The sequence below is a fragment of the Herpailurus yagouaroundi genome, unplaced genomic scaffold, assembly GCF_014898765.1.
Source record: "Herpailurus yagouaroundi ecotype Mexico unplaced genomic scaffold, PumYag 188, whole genome shotgun sequence".
Lineage (NCBI taxonomy): Eukaryota > Metazoa > Chordata > Mammalia > Carnivora > Felidae > Herpailurus > Herpailurus yagouaroundi.
This window is the reverse complement of record NW_024412419.1, coordinates 36,924,235-36,947,285: the sequence shown is the minus strand read 5'-3', so window position 1 is coordinate 36,947,285 and position 23,051 is coordinate 36,924,235. Positions and strand designations below refer to the sequence as shown.

General features: G+C 49.8%; 1 protein-coding gene across 1 annotated transcript in view; it reads right to left on the bottom strand.

Moving 5' to 3' along the window:
• Positions 1–23,051, bottom strand: part of ACOXL (acyl-CoA oxidase like) — a 347,249-nt gene that overhangs the window by 57,519 nt on the left and 266,679 nt on the right. Inside the window, 1 exon segment of the mRNA XM_040496721.1 lies at positions 8,320–8,390. Within this exon segment, the coding sequence (XP_040352655.1) occupies positions 8,320–8,390 (71 nt within the window).

Sequence of the window (23,051 nt, the reverse complement as noted above, 5' to 3'; positions counted from 1 at the left end):
TTCCATTTTTCTTATTTGTCTCAAGTGATTTCCTCCTCTGCTCTCCGCCCTGTCGTCTAGAACAGCCTGAAATGAAATCTGTGCCCCAGAGCTGCGCACCGGAGAAATGGAGGGCAGAGCGTTCAGGGAGGGACACTTCTTCCACGCGTCCTCTGCCAGACTCGCAGGGCCAGAAATTCCCAGCAGATTGTGTCCTCCATTCGGGGAAAGTCACTGCTTTTCTGAACACTGGGATGTCTGCTTTCCAGCTGGTTCTCCACTTGGATGTGTATTTAGATGCTCGACAAACAAGTATCAAGGGGCGGAGCAGGGGTGACGTCCTCACAAAGGGCTGCCGCCCACCGTGTGATCGGATGATCCTCTTAGGTGATCAGGCCCGTGTAACGCTTGCACTTGATAGCACGAGCCTGGAAAGACACCGGTCCATTTCCCCCAACAGGAGAGCTTTGTATGAGTGTGAGTGCTGAGCTCTCTCAACTTTGTCAGACCCTTAGAGCACAGAGCACGTTCTCCTGTTGTAGGTTAGGGAAATCCCTCTGCCTTTTTCCTCTGAATTTCCCAACGCTCATCTCCTGCTCTGTGCTTGGCCCCTGGTCTTGGAGACCATGCTCTCAGAACTATTCTAGAGCAACTGTCGGCTGAGCATGGCTTCTGCTGCATTCCCTCTGAGAGACGCCTCACTTTGACATTAACCTTTGGAAGTCAGGGAAGTCTTCCACGCCGAAGGAAAGAATGTTGAATGGCACAAGGAGGAAACACGCACAGTGCAACGAGAATGGAAGCTTCTGGATACCCCTCCCCTTGAGAGACAGCTGTCTGGTCCCCCTGCTCTGGCAGCCAGCTCTCAAGGCATGCATCAGTGCACCTGAAACACTCTATAAATGGAAAGCTCAGAGCACAACTCACACTGACCCCACCAGTAAGCACAGCAGAACCCACACAGTTGGCTAAATTTAATCTCTTACAGAGACATAGAGACTTAGCTCAAATGCCACCTCCTCCGAAGTCCTCTTGAAACCCATGTTGAGCTGGGCACCCCAGCTGAGTATTCCATCAGCACCCTGAGTTTCTTCCCTCTCAGCGCTTAGCCCACCCCAACACGCTTGCATGTTCTGAAGTACCTTCCACACCTTAGTAGTCAGGGAGCTACCTAAGGATGAGGGCCAGGTCTTATTGGTATTAGCACCCCCAGAGCCTAGCACGGTGCCTGGCACAAAATAGGCATTCACAAACGTTTACGAAGAGGGACTGTGATAGGTATCCGCAGACAGTCACCAAAATAACCCTTCTGTTGACTTACGGCGAAGCCTGAAATCCTACCATTAGGTATGTGTTCCTTTGGGTTAGAAAGTTAGTCCTATGCACCAAAGATCCCTTCCCACAATTAGTGTTTCATTGGGTGGGATAATCATCACTGAGATTGTGGGGGGCAGGTTTGAGATGAGCCCCCTCAGAACCTTGGCACTGACTTGGAGCTTGTGACGAGGGTACTGGGATTGAAGAGGGGGAAGGCATGCCAGGGCATCGACGGCCCACACGGGTACAGGCACGAGAGAAAACCACCGATTGCTGGAACACTAGGTCTGAAACTTGATTGCTACATCCCTAGTAGTTCTGGTCCTTTATTAAACATAAAAGCAAACAAACAAACAAACCAGAAACCTATTCTTCAAGTGAGCCAGGTACTAGAAAAACACTACCTGTTTCTCTTAGAAACACTGTCAGCCACATGCTTACTTCTCTCCACGAGGCCCTGGCTTGCGAGCAGCGGAGAAGGCGGCAGGAAAGCAACAGGGGCTACACGGACCGAAGTTCAGCACTGCAGACCCCCGCCACCCTTCAACAATCTGTGCCAAAGGATTTCCGACAGGGATTGACGCTGTTCACCCCGGATGGGGTTTGGAGACGCAGTCAGGCCCCAAGTGAGAATGCTGTTCCTTCTGTGTGGGAGGCCTGCTCCCAGGACCAGCCCCAGATGACGGAGAGGTGGCCGTGGGCACGCGTAGCACACACACAGGATGTTTGCTCTGCTGGTTGCTCAGGGGCCTAGGGCGCTCTCAAAGGCAAGGGGCTATGACAGGGTGGGTCCACAGGCATTAAAAAGCCCTCCCGCTGAAAGGAGGGCATCACTGTCCTCCCCGCGCTCGGTGGGAGGTACTTGGCTGCTAGGTCGGGTGCTTAAACTAGCTACCACCTACACGTGTTGAGAAAAGCAAGAAAGAGCAGTTAGAATGCAAGAAAAAGGGAAAAACCCCACCTCGCCCACTTGACAGGCTCAAACTGCTGCTGCCAGTCGCCTGCGAGGCAGGGACAGTCCCCTGCGAACGCTCTGCTTAGATACTGGGGTTGCCGCGGCGAGCACCCCATCGGAGCTGAAGTGGCTGCGGCCTTGCCTACAGGGCAAGAGCTGACAGAGAGACCCTGCAAGGACGCCTCGGCCATTCCAGAAGCCGAATGGCTCCGTGTCTGCCCCTTGAGCCCGGCGACGTGGAGGGGAGTGAGCAGAGTAAGGAGGGGACTGTGAGAGAAGTGAAGCAGAAAGACTCTTTGTGACAATGACAATTTAAGGAACGCTAGACAACCGGCCTGCTGGGTGTTTCTAAACCTTCTGCGGGGAGGTGAGTCAGTGGAGCGGTCATGTGGAAAATCCCCTTTCTCCTCAACGCATCCCCATTCCCAGGCTAAGCTAAACACTCGTTCAGGCCAGGCCAGGACCCCACCAAGCTAGGAGAAAACGCCTGTTTCTGGAAAGCAGCTGGATTTGAGTACCCTGGGAGGACTGACAGGTTGGGTCACGCCACTCACTTGACAGCTTTTGGTTTCAAGGAGGACTCAAGGGTGTCCAAGTTGCTAGCACATCATTAGACAGAGAAAGGGCTCGATCTGGCCAGATCACAGTGGGGCGGGGGGTGCACGTGGCAGGGAGCCTGGGCACCCCTCTTTCCACAGCTGTCCGGTTGCCCCTGTGCATTTGGGGGGCAATATTAATTCGTGGCGGCTGGGGGGGCACCTGGGTGGCTCAGTCAGTTGAGCGTCCGACTTCAGCTCAGGTCACGATCTCGCGGTCCGTGAGTTCGAGCCCCGCGTCGGGCTCTGGGCTGATGGCTCGGAGCCTGGAGCCTGCTTCCGATTCTGTGTCTCCCTCTCTCTCTGCCCCTCCCCCGTTCATGCTCTGTCTCTCTCTGTCTCAAAAATAAATAAATGTTAAAAAAAAAATTAAAAAAAGAAAATACTCGGCAGCTGGTAAGCAATGCTAAGGAGGCTTCCGGCAGCACTCCAGCCAGCACACCTGTGGGCAGGGGCGACTTCCCGGGGAATCGGCTCTGTGGGTTTTCTCGACTTCGGCCTCGGCACCTGGCAACCGTGTCCACCGACTCTGGTGGGCCCCTGCACGTGCCAGCCGGACGGCCAGCAGCTATTAAAACTGCTCTGCTTGTGTCCTCAGACCGAGGCGTCACCCGCCTTGCCACAGACAGTCAGCCCCTCCTGCCAGCACTCCACGGAGGATGAGCTGGGGCATCGTTGCTGCTGGCACCACAGTCCTGCAAAAGGTCTGCAATTTGGGGAGATGAGATTCAAGGTGTGCTATTTATCTTCATGCAGGCAGCTCGGTTCTTGTTACTGTTTTCTGCAGTACACGTGGTATGATATCGGATCTCCCCCACAGAAAGGGCTACCTTGAACTTCACGTGGTACCTCTAGCTAGAGCCCTTCGTCAGAGAGGTCCACCCAGGCCTCTGCCGGGGGCTGCGGTGGGAGGAATGTGCCAGGTACCCACTCAGCATCACTGGAGTGAGGAAGCCTTGTTCTACTGTCTTGCTCCAGTTGTAACAGACCAGGCAAAGCTTCTTCAACTAGCTCTTGTCTCCCGATCCGGGAAAGCAGTGTTTACCAGGAAGAGCCACCTTCCGCTGCACATCCTTCCTGCTTTTCCAAGGGAAGCGGGGAGGCACGGCAGGTGATTGCCTCAGGAAGTTTCCGTCCCAGTGAGGATCCTTGCTGGGGCTGCTGTCTCCTACCCAAATTGGAAATGACTGCTGCCAGGTGTGTAAGAAACTCCCTGGAGGACGGAATGAGGAAGTGTGATCGTTTATGTGTGATTTAGAAAATGAAGGTCCAAATGCAGATTGGCAGCGAGAGGTCTGTCTTCCTGCCAACTTCCATCACTGAAAGGAGGGCGCGATCTTTAAGAAGTGACAATTGTGGGGGGGAGGGAGTGGGGACAAGGAGCATCTGGACCAACTCTGAGAGGGATGCCTCTCAGGCAAGCTTGATCCATTTGATTTAAAGAAGGGACTTCAGACTTGATGCAGAAATAGGCTAATCAAATGCCCTGATGTGCCTGGGGCCGTCCCATTTTATGCCAGCCACCCAAGTTTAATTTTCAGTGGTGCCTCCTTTCACTTTCAGAAAAGTCCAGACATGGCTGATAGGTTCTATGATCACCCTAGGCCAAAGGAGAGGAAAAGAGAGAGAGAAAGAGACAGTGAGTTATGGCTGGACATGAATCCAGAAGAGCGACAAGTAGGACGTGGGATTCTGAGAAAGTTCGTTTTGCTGAGCCTGAAGGAAGGGCAGGCAGTAGAGGTTGGCTCATTCTCAAGCATGTTTAGAGTCACGGGCTGGCGGGCAATGTCGGGGCATAGAGTGAGAGGGTGGATGCTGGAAGGGTCTCCCGGGCAATCTAATTCACTTCCGCTTTCACCACAAGGGGACACTGGGCTAAAAGAGAGAGGTGACCTGTCTGTGATCACACCGGGTTCCCAGCAAAGTGGGAACCAGACTCGTCCCTGGAGGGTCAAGCCCAGGTGCTGTGTTCTGGGTGAGAGGGAACGGGATGTCTCTGAGGGCTGCTGCCGGGGATTAATAGCTACATGGCAGGTGACGTGGCAGCTCCCGAGCAGGGGGAGTCACAGGCCTCGCTGTGGTTCCGGGGCTGAGGAGGAAGGACAGAGACAGGTGAGGGCCACATCTGCTGGGCACGAGTGGGTGTGGGACTGGAGGGCAGGTCTGGAGCCACAACAGAGTGGTGGGTGGAGTCGAGGGGTAACCCAGCTCTCCGGGGCAGTGCCTGCAAGGGGCCAAAGAGATGAACTGGTCAGTAGAACGAAGAACCAGTGAAGAAACAGGTTGGTATGGACATGAATGGGGTCAGATAAGTAATTTATAGAACTGACATCTTTTCTTTGGTTCGGATTGTAGTGAAACCGAACAGAGAGGCAAACCCTGATAACAGTTGTCTTATCTCTTGACATCTCCTTCCTACCCCCTTAACAGGGCTGCAGTGGTGGGAAAATCGCAAGTCAGTAAGAGCCCTGACCTCTGCTTGGTAGATGGGGAAACTGAATCATGGAGAAGCCAGCTCCCTTCCGTCTTATGGTGCTCTCTGCAGATGGGGTGTGATTAACAACAAGCCACAAGAGCGGTTCCACCAGCCAGCCACAACAGTACATTCTGTGGTTTCATTGCAGTCTGACCTCCCATGCGGCTCGGGTGTGGTGGAGGGGGTGAGGTGGTAGACTTTTCTGTGAATCTGCTCATCTGGATGGAAGTCCCGGCAAGAGGCCCAGCTCGAGGCTCCAGAGACGTGGCTTTCGGTCCCCGTTCTGCTGCCTGCTAACTAGCGGTGCGGAGATGGAGCATCACTTCTCCTCCCTCGCCGACTCTTCCTGGTTGTCAGATGAAGCCTCTGGTCTCGGCCACCTCCCAAGTCTCAACCCCTGGCTCTGTTTTTCCAGGGATATCCGACCTTGGCTCAAGCGGTATCTGACCTTGGCTGGGCACCCTCACAGCTCTGAATGAGATCGTTGGCCTTAGATCTTAATGATCTCTGACAATGTAGGGATACAAAGTATCCAATGTTGACAATGTAGGGATAACAACGGCACTGCGTGCAAAGTATTGTTTAAAAAAAAAAACAAAACCCAGCATATTTGGTTCAGATTTACAGTTTTTGCCTCCAGCAACCTTTCGCCCAATGACGCCGAATGAACTGTCGAAGTTTATGGCCGACCATCTTCAAAGTGAATGGCTCACCCCCGTAAACATATCCTGGACTGCAGGCTGGTTGTAGCTGGAACGATCTACTGTCACCCTGAGCCAGTTCTCCCACATAACGTCTACAAAAATCCTGCACGCCACTGTCACACCCACGTGGTGCTCTCTGATATGTGACATTAGAAACCTCAATCTCCTGAAAAAAAATCGTACAGTAGTTTCAGTACATATGAACCGAGCACGCATTTTGTTCAGTGAAACTTCTTTGATGTTGCCTGTTCAAATACCTGCAAATATTGAGAAAACACCCACAGACGTCGTCCTCGGCTGCCACCGTACGGTTTGCAGAAACCAACAGGGAAGGCATGAAATACCGAAGGTCACTGGAGATCGTGCACCTTCCAGGACACCTCAGGCTCTCTGAACCCTCCTCTACCACCTGCAACTGCTAGTATCTGAGCGAATGTTCCAGAGAAGCCGGCCGGGGGCAGTAGGAGAGTCAGAAGGAAGGCGAGAAACTGAAAGGAGAAGCAGGATTTTGGCGGTATCGCTTTCCACCCTTACGCTATTGACTTGAAGAAGTTCAGGGTCACTGGGGCATCGCAGGTCCCTGGCGGTACCAAGCAGCACACAGCAGTGCGTTCAGCACACCGAAGCACAGCAGGGAAGGGAAAAAGGGGGATAGATGGATAGGAGAACAACAAGAGGGAAGCAGGAAGGAGCAGATGGCTGGAGAAAACACTGGACAGAACAGGAAGGAAGGGCCACGAGGCTCCATGCCCATGTACCTTGAATAGTGACTGGGGGTAAAGAGGTGAGTGTCTGGGGCCCAAGGGCTGCGGCAAGGCCACAGAAACACAGTGTGTATCTGGGAGGAAATGTCCTTGGGGGAATAGATGTCAGGACAGAAGACTGAGGGCTGACCCTGGATAACCTCAAAACACCGAGAAAAGCTTATATGCCTGCCTGTATGCCAAAGTTGGTACATTGTACCCAGGACTCTGGGGGAGCAGGTCTCCCAGATGGATCCGTTATTTGGTATCGGCACCTCTTTTTTTTTAATTTTTAATTTTTTTTATTTAAAAAACAAAATTTTTTTTAACGTTTATTTATTTTTGAGACAGAGAGAGACAGAGCATGAACAGGGGAGGGGCAGAGAGAGAGAGAGAGAGGGAGACACAGAATCTGAAACAGGCTCCAGGCTCTGAGCCGTCAGCACAGAGCCCGACACGGGGCTCGAACCCACGGACCGTGAGATCATGACCTGAGCCGAAGTCGGACGCTTAACCGACCAAGCCACCCAGGCGCCCCGGCACCTCTTTATTATAAAATGAACCACACTGAAAGCTTAGGGAAAAAAAAAAAAAGGCAGACCAAAAATATCACATCTCAGGCAAATGAGCTGGAAATCCCTTAGAGTGACGCCCTCTATTTTTCCGCCCATCTCTAAAGTCGGAGGACACCTGGTATGGTGTTCAGGTGAGAGACGCAATTCCTGGGCCACGTGGTTTCCTGACGGTACGGGATTGAAATGACGTCACGGAAATGCATATGTTTCAAGGTGACTCTAAGTATAGTTTCTGGGTGAAAACATGAGTCTTAGTCATTGGTGGAAAGGTGTTGGCGTGCCTCCGTGACTTGTTGGTGTCTACTCCTCTCTGCCTTCGGAGACAGAGTTTTAATTAAATTCATGCAGGCTGCTGGCCAAGTTTTTCCACGCTTTTGGCTCACCTGGATGTACGACCTACATGTAGGTTATACCACACCTGTGCTCCTTTGTCGCTCAGAGGGAAAGAACGCAATGGTTACCAAGAAATGGCGAAGCTTGTCTTCCACTCAAGGGCAAGGCATCTGTGACATGAGATGCCCACTCCAGTGGTTAATATGGACAGTCTCATTTGTGTGGCGCTCCCTGTGGTGACGAAAGGGAGGATGTGGCAGACACAGAACGTATGGAGTCCTTTGTCTTAATTAAAAAGTGCAGTGAGAGTCATGGAATTTGGCCAAGCCTCATAAATCTGCTCAGAGAATCAAGATTCTGTCAGATAAGCTTAAATAGGACCAACTGAGCCCTCTGGAGAATTAAAAGAGATTCCCCGCTGGTAGCTGACACCCACTCCCTGTCACTTTGCTGTACTCCACGGACGGCGGTTGTGCTCATTAACCAGCAACCCTCCTACCCGCCGATGACAAGTTTATCCCCGCGGAGCACCGAATTCAGGGATGATAAATTTACTCCTGCTTGTAAAAATGAAACTCTCCTCAGGGCAATAAAAGTGCTGCGAGCCTTTAAGGAAATCAGTACTTTGTCTGATAACCTACCTTCATTAACAAAGCCTGGTCCTCTTGCTCAGGACAGCTCCTCACTGCCAGCCAGAACTGCTCTAGAGTAACTGGAAGGGAAGAAACAGAAAAGGTGAAGGACCCCCCTTCAGCCCCTGAGGACTCCTGGCATGGAGAAGCGCATTGGAGTTATAACAGATGCAGGGGGGATGCTATGGGTCTTTCCTTGGTGATGGGATAGATAGAGGTCTCTCTGGCCCCAGGGTAGGTCAGGGCCAGCACACGGGGACTTCTCCACCACTGTCAGGCCGGGATGATTACAGCAGAGCACACGGCCATTACCATCAACAAAGCTCTATCCTAAAGCTCTAGGAGGTCCTGGGTGTAGCCACCAATGACCAGCTGGCCCCCCGCGAAGACCATACTAACACCCCAGTTTCGTGTGATCTCCATTATTTAGCGGACCAACTGCCTTTGTAAACTGGGCAGTGCTAAATGTTCTATCTTGGTGTTCTGTCATGATTCCCACGGATTTAAGGCCTCTCGTGGTGTGAATGTGATAATGGCCCTCAGTGTTGACTCAAGCAAATCCCATGAACTCCCCTACATATTTCAAGTCATGTTTCCCCAATCATCCTTCTCCAGCAGAATGGCAGAGAGAAAACTCAGGAAAGCTTGCAAGAAAATACTTTAAGGGTCCATTTAGATTGGCCATGCTCTAGGAATATTAATGTAGACAATTTATACCAATTACATTCCCTTTCTCCGTCACGGTGGCCTAGCTCTCACCAAAAGCCCATGAGTGTGGGCACCCCCTTTTCCTTTTGGTTGTACTAAACACCAAACCACACGCTACCTTCCCTGCATACTGTTTTGACTATATTATTTCACTTTTAAAAATGCTCCCATGAGTCCCTACCGCCCTCAGATTTAAATCTACTTCTTTTGACAGGCATTAAGATTTCAACTTTAGTCAACCATCTAGACGAGCCTATTGTTTCTAGACTCAAAGTTGTGTCCGCTCTCTACCTGCCATAACCGTTTACCACTGTCTGCTGGGCACAGTCCTACCACTTGCCTTTGAGCAGGGCAAAGTTCTTCTACTGGAAGTTTGCAGCCCTGCCCATTCAAAGCCACTGACCACCTCTGGGGTCCTGCCCAACCTGCACAGAGCCCACGGGAGTGGGCAGAGATACACCCAGCTTCATGACTGAGGAAGAGTCTGGTTCCACTAGTCTGACCCCAAGGATGTCCGGATGTCATGTTTACAAATGCAGATATTTTGAAAAGAATTGGATCATCAAGAATGAATTTTCATCAGGAAAGCATTGTCTGGTTAATTTTTTGTTGTGTTCAACGTTACCTAAAAAAATATAAATCTTTAGAGAGTTTTCATCTATGACTAAATTACTCTATGGTTTTAACCGTTATCACTTGTATCTTGTCCTCTTTATTTTTCCCAAGTCTAAAATTTTGCCCTTATCCAGACAAAATGCGCTCAGAACCAACAGAAGGATCGATCGGTGTTGTCCACTTTATATGTATATGCCCATCCAGTCATGGCTAAAGCTGGCTAAGGCATGGGGCGGCCCCCCCCCCCGGCTAAAGCTCCAATTAATTACATTGAATCTTAAATTATTTTAAACAATTAAAAAATTTTTTAAGAGAGTTAAGAATTAATACGATACTTTCCCCACGAAAGGGGCTCAACAGAAACTCAGCATGAGATAAGAGCCCGACCTATGCATTCATATGATTGTGGTTTGCTCTCACCCATGTAGAACACACCAGCCCCTAAAAGACACCAAACTTTGTTTTGAACTTTCGTGGTGACATTGACCTCTACCGTCCGAGGATGAGTAAAGAATAATCTACAAATTCAGGGGCTAGGTTTTCTTTAAGTTTTTTGTAATATTTATTTATTTTTGAGAGACAGAGACAGGGCAGGGGAGGGGCAGACACACACACACACACACACACACACACACACACACACAGAATCCACAACAGGCTCCAGGCTCTGAGCCATCAGCACAGAGCCTGATGTGGGGCTCAAACTCACAAGCCATGAGATCATGACATGAGCCGAAGTCGGACATTTAACTGACTGAGCCACCTAGGTGGTCCTGGCTAGGTTTCCTTCAGATAATCTTTTTGGAGGTAGCAATTTCATTTGGTAAAAGTTTATGCTGTGACTTGGAATCTTCTGAGCACAGGCCATGGGAACCTGAATGTTTGTTACTTGCTTCCTTGGGGGGCTCCTAGATTCTCACCCTCACCTCCCCTCCTCTGTGATGACCCCAGAGCCATACCTCCAGCTGCCTATGGCTGGACTCCACTGCGACACTTTTCGGTGTTCACAAGATGTGGCACCCAGCCAGGTGTAGCTGTTCCTTTGAACCCTGAACATACAATCCAAACCAGTTGACTTCCATGCCTAGCTAACCCTTCCCGGAGTTTTCCCATTTCTTTGTCACCGTCATGCCCCAGCCAGATCTGTGATTCTTCCTTCCTGTCGCTGAGCCTGCTGACCCTTCTTGCACAGTGTCTCCCTGAGGCACCCCTTTCCCACGGCACAGGTGCCACTTCGACTCCTGTACAACACTTCTGACTTGTTCCCCAGCCTTGATGCCTGGTCCCCCTCTCCGGTCGCCGTGCCCACGGCCGCCACCACAGGAAAACTAGCACGGCCATTGCTCTGCATACACTGCCTCCCCTCTGCATCTCAGCCCCTCTTCCCTGGTGCAGACCCCCCTCTGCCAGCTCCGCACTATCATTAATCCTCGGCTGGGTCCTCAGCCATTCCGTCGTCTTCCCGTCTGCTCAAACCCCACCCCTTTCCTGGGCCCAACCAGTCAAGGCCGAGTCAGACAGTCCTCACTGGTGGTCTTCACCACCACTCCCAGCTGTGTGTCCCTGGACAAGCCACATGCTCTCCCTGAGCCTTAGTTTCCTCACAGTCACCTGCGGAGACTGGTGCCTGCCCAGTGGATGTGGTGTTAGGAAGAAGGGCCGTAGGCCTAGGCACAGTGCCCGGCATGGCCTGGGCCCCCGACCCTGCACCTTTGAGAAGCTTCCGCTTTCCTCACCACGCTTATTTCTTCTCCACTTGATACTTTGGTGGACACATTACACACTGGATTCTTCTCTTTAAATAGTTTTTTTGGCTTATGGGTGCACACACTGCCTCATCCGAGGAGTGAGACCGTGCACTCCATAGGCAGCCTCGGGTCTTTTCCTGAGCTCTGTTCTATGCCTGTCGTTGTCTAACATGTCCAACGTCACCCACAAAAACATGCCCCGTTTTGTGGACCGAAGTGCCCTGTGGGAACACAGGACGCCATAGATGCAGTTTCCCCTTAACTGGCTGGCTCGGGTTCATGACGCCTGCCCCTCTCACCCTGTCTATACAAGCGACAAGAGCCAACCTTGAAAACTGGGCACCAACAGCGGCAGAGCGGACCGAGTCCCAGGTTGTTTTCTCCTCGCCTTCGATGTCAGCGTGACGTGTGCTCTCATGCCAACGGCAGGCTCACGGCTCACCTCCCCCAACTCCGATTTCTGCCCAACCCCAGAAGAAGAGGGAGGGTGGGCACATTGCCAGCCGCTCTCCACCAGGTCTGCACGGCCACCGGGCCTGCCTGGGCTGCCTAACCCACTGAGAAGCATCGCCACAAGGTTGACATTTCATTCCCCTCTCGCTTCCCTCCCCAGCCTTTAAATGAGAGAGAAAAAAACAAAACCACCCTAAAAATGAAAGCATTTGTGGTATCTCCGTTCCTCTACCCCTGCTGCTGATTCAAGGGGCTGCCTGCCTAATGAGAAGAAGGCGGTGCGACGAAACACAGGGCTCGTGGCAGAGGTGCCAGTCTCCTTCAAAGACACTGGGTGAGACTTTCTTGATTCCACGTCGATTGTTTTAATGGCTCTGAAGTGTCCCAGTGCAGTTCATCTCAGCAGGGGATGCGAACGCTTCCACCTGTCTGAATACAGTCAGGGTCCCTCGGTTCAACCCTTCCACTTGGGGCGACAGAAAAGATGGGCCTGACAATAGAGGGAGAACAACAGATTTTGAGGTAAAAAGTAGCTTTGAGGTGCGGGGTTGCGGTGGGGGAGCCTAGGGAAAAAAAATGACCCAGCTGAACTAAGAAAATGGTAGTTGGGGAGAACAAACTTACAGGCCAGCTTGGACTATATAAGTCTCCCCTTCTGACTATGTGCTGTCATGGGCTGGGAGGTGAGGTCCGACAGCCTTGCCCCTGCAGCCATTTTTGAAAGGTAGACAGGGCTCTGCAACATGGGAGATCCCTGAGACAAGGAAATGGTTGTACCTAGAATGTCTTTCACTATGACATGTGAATGCAAATAAGGGGGGAAAGCAAGACAAACCAAATGCACAATAGCATTGAACTTGTTTCCCTCTGAAATATGGCCGTAAGATTGGGGAACTATCACCACGTTAGCAGGCACAAGTGACCTCGACAGATGACATAGGGGCTGTATCGCTCTCAGAACGTTCTTTCAGCTTCTCTCTCAATCCCCAAACAGGGCGCTGGAGAACTGGGGTCCTTCCCCAGGTGCCAAGCTTTAGAGAGCCTTGCTCTGCCATTCCTGTGGCTGTAGCCTTCCCTGTGTGGCAATGGGGGGGGGGTTACCTGCTTAGGGTCCGCACCCCACTTCCCAGGGTCCTGGGTTTATAGCTTGAGTCTCTTCCCTGGGAATGTACTCCATCTGGTGTGCATACCCCCAGACTCATGGGGTGCCCAAGGGGCAGGTGTTGGCAGGGGTGTAGACAGACCCTGTGTGTCTAGACTGGAGGATTCACACGGTGTGGGATGGTTCTGGGGATGTGGACAGCTAGGGATCTGCAGGGCGGATGCTTCTCCCCATGCTGCTGAGTTCACAAAACTTCCCAGAGTCTGAGAATTGTAAATTGGAGCCTGGCTTTTCCAGATGAGTGAAGCTACATTTGTTCAGGCAGCAGGACAGGGTAGATTTTCTTCAACACTTTGCCAGCCTGTTTTATACGCTTCCCTTGTGCCCCACACGTAGAAGGGAACGCTTGTTGTGCTAGAGAATGATGCTAAAATACAGGCTCACTCAAACCTCTTCAAAACCAGGCCCGTCCATCTATCTCTGGAGAGAGGACAGCTGTCCCAGCTGTGTCTCCAGTCTGGCAGGAGAAGGAGGCTTTCACCTCACATACCTACAATGAAGATAAGGAAACCAGCCTCCTCTTAGAGGCAGAAGAAATATAGAGGCTGACACGTGCCCCTAAACAGAAGGTTCCACCTGGGAGAGTGTGACGGCCGAGTACCCTGGGGGCTGGACACCGTGCTCTGGCATCGGGGGCAGTGGGTCCCATATCCCCAGCTCTGGCCTGACGGCTCAGTGTCCTCCCTGGCATCGGGGGCAGCGGGTCCCATATCCCCAGCTCTGGCCTGCCTCTCCTCAGGAGCCTTGAGGGTCACGCACGCTTGGGACCCACACCTGAGGCTCCCGGTCAGCTTAGGGGTCCTCCACTTACTCTATGGCACAAGGTAGCATGCTGGTGGCTGTCCCTCAGCCCTCTCATCTCACCTGGGTCTGAAAGCCTGTACTCAGCTCTTGTAGAACTGTCACTCCTGGGCCTCTGAAGTCCCCCGCCCACCTATTCATCACAACACCACAGGGAAATGTTTAAAGAGAGAGACAGAGAAACAAAAGGGCCTCATCTTTGCAGAAAGAACTCTACTTTTATTTTTAGGATCAACAGGGAGTTGTCTCCCCAGAAAAGGAGTTGATCCTCCTACTGTCTCCCCAGAAAAGGCCCAGCTCTTTAATGCAGCGTTCAGCCCACTCTTCCAATATTCAACCTGTTTCCTGGTCTCTCCCCTGAACACTTCCTTTCTGGTAGAACAGGCGCCTTGCCATTCCCTGAACGAGGACTTCATTTTGTCACCTTCACCTCTGTCCACACTGCAGCCTCCTCCCGGAATGCACTGCCACACTTCCAACTCCGGGATCCTATTCATACTTTAAGACCCAGTACCGAGGGAACTTCTGGAAGGCATCTCAGAGTCCCGTGATGTCTGCAAACTCCCTGGACCTCTCATGGGTTCGTCACGCTCCCCATGTACCAGGGCATGTGCATTCACATCTTATTCCTCTACTATACTGACAAGGGTCATATGTCATCCTAGCCCAAAGTCTTGCAAACAGGAGGTCCCGAAAACTTCGGAAGCAAATAAACTGCCAAGTAATTCCGCGCCACCCCCGCCGCCACCACTCCTTTGAAATCTACAGGAACAGTGCTTACAGAGGGGAAGTGTGGAGGGGCAGTCTGCACTTCTGTAGCAGGCAACACATCAGTTTGGCCGGGTCCTGGGTGGGAACAGCAGCGGCTTCTCACTGCCATCTTGGAATCCTTGACCCTAGTCTGAGCCATGGGAGTGAGATGTGGATAACTGGCTGCCAAGTTCTAGAGGTGGAGAGTTCCCGTGGGGAGCAGGGACAAGGCTCTGTGGGGGGGGGGTCAAACCCTGTCTGCAGTGTCTGGACCTTGGGAGGAAAGTGGTTCTGCTCTCTCCATGCCTGTGACACCATGCTGATCTGATCTTCCTTCTCAGGGCTCTTTCCTGTGGAGCTGGTTTCAAAGGACAGCCAGCTGTGTCTCTGGCTCAGGTCAGGTACATGGTCACAAGAGGGAGCAAGCACACTTGCCACTGATTCCCCGGATAGAGTCCTTTCAGCCTGGGGCAAACGTGGCCATTCACTCAACAAGAGACAAGGGCACAGCTCTTCTGGACTCCTCTCTCTGGAACATGCAGTCTTCCCATGTGTGGGGAGGCTGCCCACCGTCAGATGGATGGGGTACTCTCTCGCTTACTCAGTGTGGCCCCCCAGCTCATCATGGCCAACAAGTGCTTCCTGAGGTAGCCATCAGTGGTGGCCACTGCCATATCTTCTCCCCAGTAGACCACTGTCCCCATGGGACTGCTCTGCCCACCAGCAGATCCCTTGTAAAGACAACTCCAACAGTTGACCCTCAGCTGGAGGTCACATCCCTCATACACTGATCCATGAAGGGAACAGGAGTTGACCAATTTTGGAAAACCAAGAGCTGTGGACTCCAGATATATCATTTAAATCAGGAAGATAATGGCCGTGATGGCCATGAGCAATTGCCTAGGGGGCAGCATCAGCCCCGATGTTCCATTTTGAGGGGTTCACCTCTCGTTTAACATAATGCTATGCTCGGGACTTGGATATCTCTATGCCTCTCGGGTCTCTCTGCCATTCCCTGTCATGGCGTCTCACCCACAGGCCTCTGGTTCCCCCAAAGCTGCACATGTCCAGGCTGGCTTTGGTCGTGACTGCTCCACCTTGGAGCCAGAACCAGCCTAGCCCTTCTCGTATCACCCTAGGTGCTTCCTCCCACCTCACCCTTCACTTCCCATCGCTCTCAAGGTACCACAGATTCCTTCCCCATAACATCTCCAGAATGCCCCCCTCTCCAAGTCCTGCCACCATGGCTTCTCAGTTTGTACCCTCACAGCTGCGTGTTGGGCAGTCTGGCCTGGCCTCCCCTGGTCACACTTCACCTCCTACAGCCCCATCTGGTCATGCCTTCCCCTGTTCCAAATCTTTCCCAGACCTCCGCTGACTGTGCAGGGTGACAGTGAAAGTTCCCGGAATAGGCCTGCAAAGGTCCTGGGGGATTCTGACTCTTGTCCCCTACGTGTGCCCTGACACACCAAACCACAAGTGTTTTCCCAAATCATCCATGAATTTCACGCCTCCCATTCTACTCTTCCTCCTGCTTAATAATGCCCTTTCCACTTCTGCAATGTAGGTAAACCTTACAAAAAGCCAGGTCTTAAATGCTGACTGCCTTGCCTGGTGCTTCAATGGGGAGCCATGTGAACCCCATTACACCAGGGCTGACTTAAGTCTCTCCCCGGTTCTCCCAGAGCCTCTGTTCTATAGAAACTGTCATCCCAGCTCTGCCTAATGCTCCTTGAGAGTGGGGGCCATTCCTTACTGGATCTTTCATCCTCAGAACTCAACACAGTTCCTGGCACACAGTAGGCCTTCACCACATGCTTGTTGGCTGAGGATGGGTGCATAAGGGACTGAAGGAAGAGTGATCTACATCTGCATTGTTTCTGAAGGATAACTGCGTAGATGCTGGACTCAGGTGGGGCAGGGCCAGATTTTAAATGCTTGAAAGCTTTAGCTTCTACGGAACATCCCGCCATTTTGTCCCATGATCCAAGGAAATAGCTCAATGCCGTTTCTTAGGACCAGCACTGTCCTCATGTTCCTTGCAGGAAAGACCAAAGCAAACTGAAGTCAAGTGTTCACAGCCATCACTGGTCCTGCACAGCTGGGACTTGAGGCACCTCTGGTGCATAGATCAGAATTGACTGTTGACAAAAGCTTTTTACAGCACTTATCAGAAAAACTCAACCACTTGTCCATAGCCTAGAGTGGATTTGCATACAATTTAAGTTGTCTTAAACTTCTCAGGAATGATGAACTATGAAATGGGCACAAGAGAAGGAACTCTAGTGTTCACTGCATCACATATGAAGAAAGAGCTATTTCTAACATTGTGAAAAGCCATTTTTATCTGCCATGTTGTGCTTTCATGATGAGCTTACTTTCTGGTTCATGCACTTGGACCCCCCGGATCACAGCAATAAGAGATTAGGCGCCACCTGTACAGAGGAGCTTTTTGTTACATTCTCGGGCACAGAATACTTCTCGCCTATAGTTATAAAAATCTGTGGGAATTCCTTTATTTTCCAGGCTTCCAATTAAGAGAGAATTTCTGAGTCATTTTTCAGTAGAAAAAAATTACAAGAAATAGCTTCCTCCATCCCTACTTACCCTGATGTTAAACAAACTCTCCCTGTTGAGTTTTCAACATCCACTTCGATATAGCAAGTCAGGGGTCCTACGTGTCAGTAAAGGAAGGTAAATATACTAACGAAAACCTCGCTGTTAGTTATCTAGTGATCACTTCTGCATCCAACATTCTAGGCCACTTTAAGTATATATTAAAACTTGTTACTTGATTATATCTCAGAGGATTGAACGCTCCTTTTTTCCCTCTTTGGTTCTCACATTTCTGAGTAAACGCCATCATTTTCAAGTTAATAGAGCATTATGTTTTCTCTGCAAATAAAATCCCATAACTCTCAAGCAAAGAGAGAGGCAAATTCATGAAGAGGACACACAGCACTATTTTTCCTCCTGACATTTGGGATCTACGATAGGTTAAAAATGATGTTTTTATCTCTGGTGATTTATCAAACTCCAGATTTCATAAAAGAAAAACAGATGCACTGTAGAAAGGATACATCATCTTAATGTTTCGTTGTGACACTTTTGGTATCTGAAAAGCGTGTGTATTAAAGCTCCCCCTTCCAAAAACCCAGTAGTTCCTATGGTTTGCACAGTTTTTTCTTGTTTTCAAAACACACTGAAGTGAGAACATGCCAGGAGGCACCTTAAAAAAAATTGGTCACATTTGAAACATACAGATTATTTATAGACAAAAAAAAAAAAAAACCCAAAAAAACTCAGAGCTGAAAGAAAATCTGGTTGTCAACAGACAGTTGCTTTTTCTATGTTTTTTTCTGAGTTCATTTTGGTTTTTGTGTGGGTGGCTCATGTGAACTCAAAGGTTATTTGCTAAATGTTTTGTGAGATTAGGACATGTTGTCCTTTAAAATCTAAACTTAATTTATGTTTATTGCAAATATGTTTCTCTGCAGAATATGGGATACGGGATATTTTTTAAATATAAAATCACACCTAGAATTGCTATAAGAGTTCCTATGCTCCTACTTTTATTCAGTTTAGAAGGTATCATTCTCAATCATATTCCTAGTGGAAAACTCACAGTACAGAGTTCAGCAGTAAAAATTGTTTCTTTTTTACTTTTGTGTTGCTTTCACCTGCCAGCTTGGTTACTGATTAATCTTATTTCGAAAGGACTTAGATGCCAGAAGTTATAAAGTCGGCATGGACTGCGGATCAGATCTTTGCAGCACAAATGTAAGGTACCTCTTTCGAGTTTACAATGGGGAAAGAGAGAGGAAAATAAAAACCCACGTTTCAAAGGTGGGGAGGGCTTATTTTTGGTGCCTCTTTAGCAATGGTGAGCGACCAAATTCAGCCCCACCCAGAGCATATGGGCCCCCCAGAGGGCAGGTGGTAGCAGTCGGCTGGGATTTGAATCCTCCTGCTGTGTGACACCGGGTAATTTACTTAACCTCTCTGTGCTTAGCTTCCTCAGATGGAAATTGAGTAGACAGTGGGCCCTTCCTCTCTGTCTTGGCGGGGCATTAATGAACGCTTCATTCATAACATTTTGCACGGGGCCTGATACGCTGAGCCCTCCCTCCGTGTTAGCTGTCGCCATGATTACAGGGCCCTCCTGCTTCCTTGCGTGATTTTCGTTTAATTCTCACAGAAAGCCTGTGAGATAGAAAATAGAAGACGCGCTATTCAGAGACAAACCCAGTGAGAGTAGTGAAAAGCAGTACAGGCCAACTTTAGAATATACAAAGGAAAATCTCCAGAAGTTCAAGGAGGCTGTGACTCCCATCCTCTGGTGTTTCTCTGTAGGAAGGAAAGCCCTTGGTGGGGGGGGGGGGGGGGGTTGGTTAGTGGCGGGAGAGTCTCCCTCAAAATCTGATGCCTAGAAAGCTTTTCTGAGCAAAGCGTTGGGGTTAGCCAGTCTGGGGGTGAAGTCCCCAACTCCAAAGCTCATTTGCATGGGATCCCAGGCAACTGGCCCTCCAATGAGCCTCAGTTTCCTCAGTGGGCTTTGTGAGCTTGTCGTAGAGACCAAAGAAATGACATGACTCTGGCATCGGGGAAACCCTCAACAGGTGGAGGCCGCTGTGATCGTTACCGGGGCTCCAGGGATAGTGACGCTTTATTAGCATCTGGGTCAAGTAGCTGAACTCTGTTCTTAACAGTCTCCTCTACAGAACAGGTATCACTCAGGAGTTAGACTCTGCTGTTTCCATCTGTCCTCTTCTTCCCAGCGCAACAGAGTCCTCAGGTCGTTTGTCATAAGATGATCTCATACATTGTCACCTCCTTCAAAGACGAGTGAGTTAGCAGAGGTCTCCCAAGACAGCTTTCCTGAGAACACGCTCCCAGGTTTGGGGTGATCAGGGTCCTCAGGGGCTCAGACCTCTAGCGAGGCCAGTGTGACTGGCAGCATTTCTTTCTTTTTTTTTTTTTTTTTTAATGTTTATTTATTTTTGAGAGAGAGAGTGAGAGAGAGGCAGAGAGAGACGGAGACTCAGAATCCGAAGCAGGCTCCAGGCTCTGAGCTGTCAGCACAGAGCCTGACGCGGGGCTCGAACCCACAAACCGTGAGAACATGGCCTGAGCCGAAGTCGGTCGCTCAGCCGACTGAGCCACCCAGGCGCCCCAAGCATTTCTTGAGTGAACAGTACTTGGGAGTCTTTGGGTTGGGCTGACCCAAACTGCAAGTTTACCTATGCGGCCACAGGGAAAAGGCGAGGGTCCAGGGGAGAAACCCCGGCTTTGTGATGATGACAGGAGCAATAACTTTCATGATGCCGGAGACGAGTCTTTTCGCAGACGTCTGGGAGCCACGCTCTGCCCCACCCACTTTCCCAGGAGGGGAAGGGTTAGGGATGGGGTATGATGTTGGGCGGTCTGCATTATACAACTTTCTCTTCCTGTGTCCATTTGCTCATGAGGCAATGTTGCACGCTCCACCAAGGGTTTACATGCTATAATGCTTCAAGTTCAGTCAAATTTCCTCTTTTCTTTTTGTGATAGCCACCATTTACGTTAGACCCAAATGCCCCCATGCTCCTCCTTAAAACTGTCTCCATTTCCCCGGGTGCCTCCCTCAGCAGGAGCCCCTGGTTTCATCTGCCTCTTGAGGGAATCTTGTGCAAGCACAGGGTAAGTGAGTTCTCACTTCCTTTTCTCCCTGTTTCTTGCCACCTCCTGGCATTCCAGATGGCCCCTCTCCGCTGTCCCAGACTTCAGGCTTCAGGGACCCGGCGACTCCCGCAGAGGACTAGGACAGTCGCGTGGCCTCTCCCAGGCATCATGTGCTCTGAAATAGGGACCCTCAACTCCCAGCTGCACCTTTTGCTCTCAGGAACAAATGTGTCTGAGGTTCAGTCACGTGACCGGGATAGAGGGAACAGAGCCGGAATAGCCCTTCTCTTCCCCAGCGTTAGGGCCTCCAAGATGCTGCCGTAAATTGCACCGGCCCATTCTTGGCTCCCTAGACCCCTTGTCTGCTTCTACCACCCACATATTTAATGGGTGCTAGACAAAGAGAAAGGTCAGTATCAGGGGCAGGAGTCCCCAGAGCTCCTCCCTGCAACCCCAGACCACCTGTCAGGGCAGGCTGGACTGCTGTAAAGATAGTCCCATCCAGCAGAGGGTCCCCATGAGAAAGGAAGGCATGCAGATTGTCCCAGCCAACACAATGCCTGTGGTATCTACCCTCCTTCCCCACCTGCCAAACCTCTATCTCCAGCAACAACAGCAAAACACTGAAGAAACCTGTATTCAAAGAAGAGAGAGAGACTCTTAAGCAGGCTCAGCATGAAGCTCAATGCAGGGCTCGATCCCACAACCCTGAGATAAGGACCTGAGCTGAAATCAAGGGTCAGACACTCAACTGACTGAGCCACCCAGGTTCCCTAGTTATGGCATTTTATTTTTCTGAGCTCGAATAATCAAATACACATTCAATGAGGTGGTAAGTATATTCCCATAGTTCCTTAGAAGATGGATGGCAAGACTAATAAGAAATCAAGGTGAATGTCGTTTGTTTAAACAATAGCCTTATTAACAACAGGGGCAAATAAATGCTGATCCCATGAAGAATACTGGAACAAGCACTCGCGGATAAAATACAGAAATACATGCTTTAAGAACACATATGATCACATTTTTGTTAAGAAATAAGTCTTGTTTGGAAACAAATCATCCCTGAGAGGAGTCTGAAATTAACTTCTGATAGCCAGACAGCCACACTATTGATACATTCCAATCACAATTACAATGTGCTCTTAATGTGAACATTCTAAATTATTAGTTACTTTATTAAGGACCAGAAAAGGGACTTCTGTGGCATAATGAGAACACCTTACAAGCTTCGAGAAGGGAAAAACCAAAAGACAACTCTGCATGGAGCTGGAGAACGTTGGATGTAATTTATGTAATAAAAGTGCTTAGTTTCTCTTTTCTGTTTAGGAATTGGTACACCCTTAGGGGTTCAGACAGCACCATGTTTCAGAACTGCTCTTTCCAGGGCAAGGTAAAAATGTGTATCATAGAAAAATAACAATTTATCATTGTAATGGTTACATCCCACTTCAGAAACCACTAGAGACTGCTTAACGTTCTTGTTTCAAACATGGTTTTCCTGAGTCTTCAGGTGACAACGGATACTGATGCCAGAAGGCTTTTTTTCCCATTTGTTCCTAATAAAAATGGCTAGATTCTGAGTTCATTTTCATCTGGGGTGACGTTAAGGTCTGTGCTTTCGTGGACTGATCCTTTCCTTCCCTCCTCTGTGCTCTTTCTTCGAAAGTCTCCAAAGGCAACATCTGGGTCCGGTCACCGAAGACAGATGGGCTCCCTCTACTTCGTCCCCCATCCCTGCGGGACCTCTGCCGGAGGCGCGGCATGCTATTTGAATGCAATGATATGCTGACTAAATCGTTCCTGCACGGTGCGCGCCGAGTGCATTCCTACTGTTAGAACCTATTCTGTATCTGTACAGGCCTCCTCATTACGGATGGCTTTCTCTATCTCAAAACATTCCTGGGATTTCCAGATGCTGCCATTGAACAAATTCTCATTATTTTGCTTCTGTTCCTTTATACAGCCAAACGGTCCTCCTCTGACATTGCAGGGGGCCAATTTCATAAAAATAATCACTTTTGCTACTGTGGTTATTAACCAGTAAATGGTTGAGAATCAATGTGGAGTTCTTTTGCGCTGTGGCGACATTAAATCCTTGACGTTTCCTGCCGGTGTTAAGACTTCATACACTGGAAGCTAACTTGCTTTCTCTTTCTCTTATTCTTACTCTTATGAAACAAGCATCTAAGTGTTCCACTTTGGTAATAGGAACTAAGGTTTTTTTGTAGAGTAGTAATTAACAGTAGTAACAATTTTTTATTGAACCCTAATGATGGATCATATCTAAGGTAAGCGCTTTCAAGTATCTTCTCATCAGCCTCATGAGGTAAATATCACATTATCTCCATTTTGTAAATGAAGATGAGACTAAAGCTCAGAGAGGTTGATTAAACCACTCACAGTCACACAGCATGTAGAGGTAAATAAAGCCTCTGCATTCAGTTAACCTGACTCTGGAGCCCAAGTTCTCAACCCTCACACTAAACTTTATTAGGCTCTCGACAGGTGAGACGAGTGGCTCAAGGAGTAATGGTCAGTGTTTCCAAGGCAAAGGCATGAGTTCAGGGATACTTTGATGCCCCCTTTCATATTTAATCCCATCTCTTAATGTTTATGTTTAGAAGTATTTCACCTGGGGGCACCTGGGTGGCTCAGTCTGTTAAACGTCTAGCTCTTGATCAGCTCAGGTCATAATCTCACGGTTTGAGCCCCACTCTGACCTCGAGGACACCGCTTGCGATTCTACCTCTCTTATTCTCTCTCTGCCCCTTCCCTGCTCTCTCTCTCTCTCTCTCTCTCTCTCTCTCTTAAAAAAAAAAAAAAAAAAAAAAAAAAAAAAA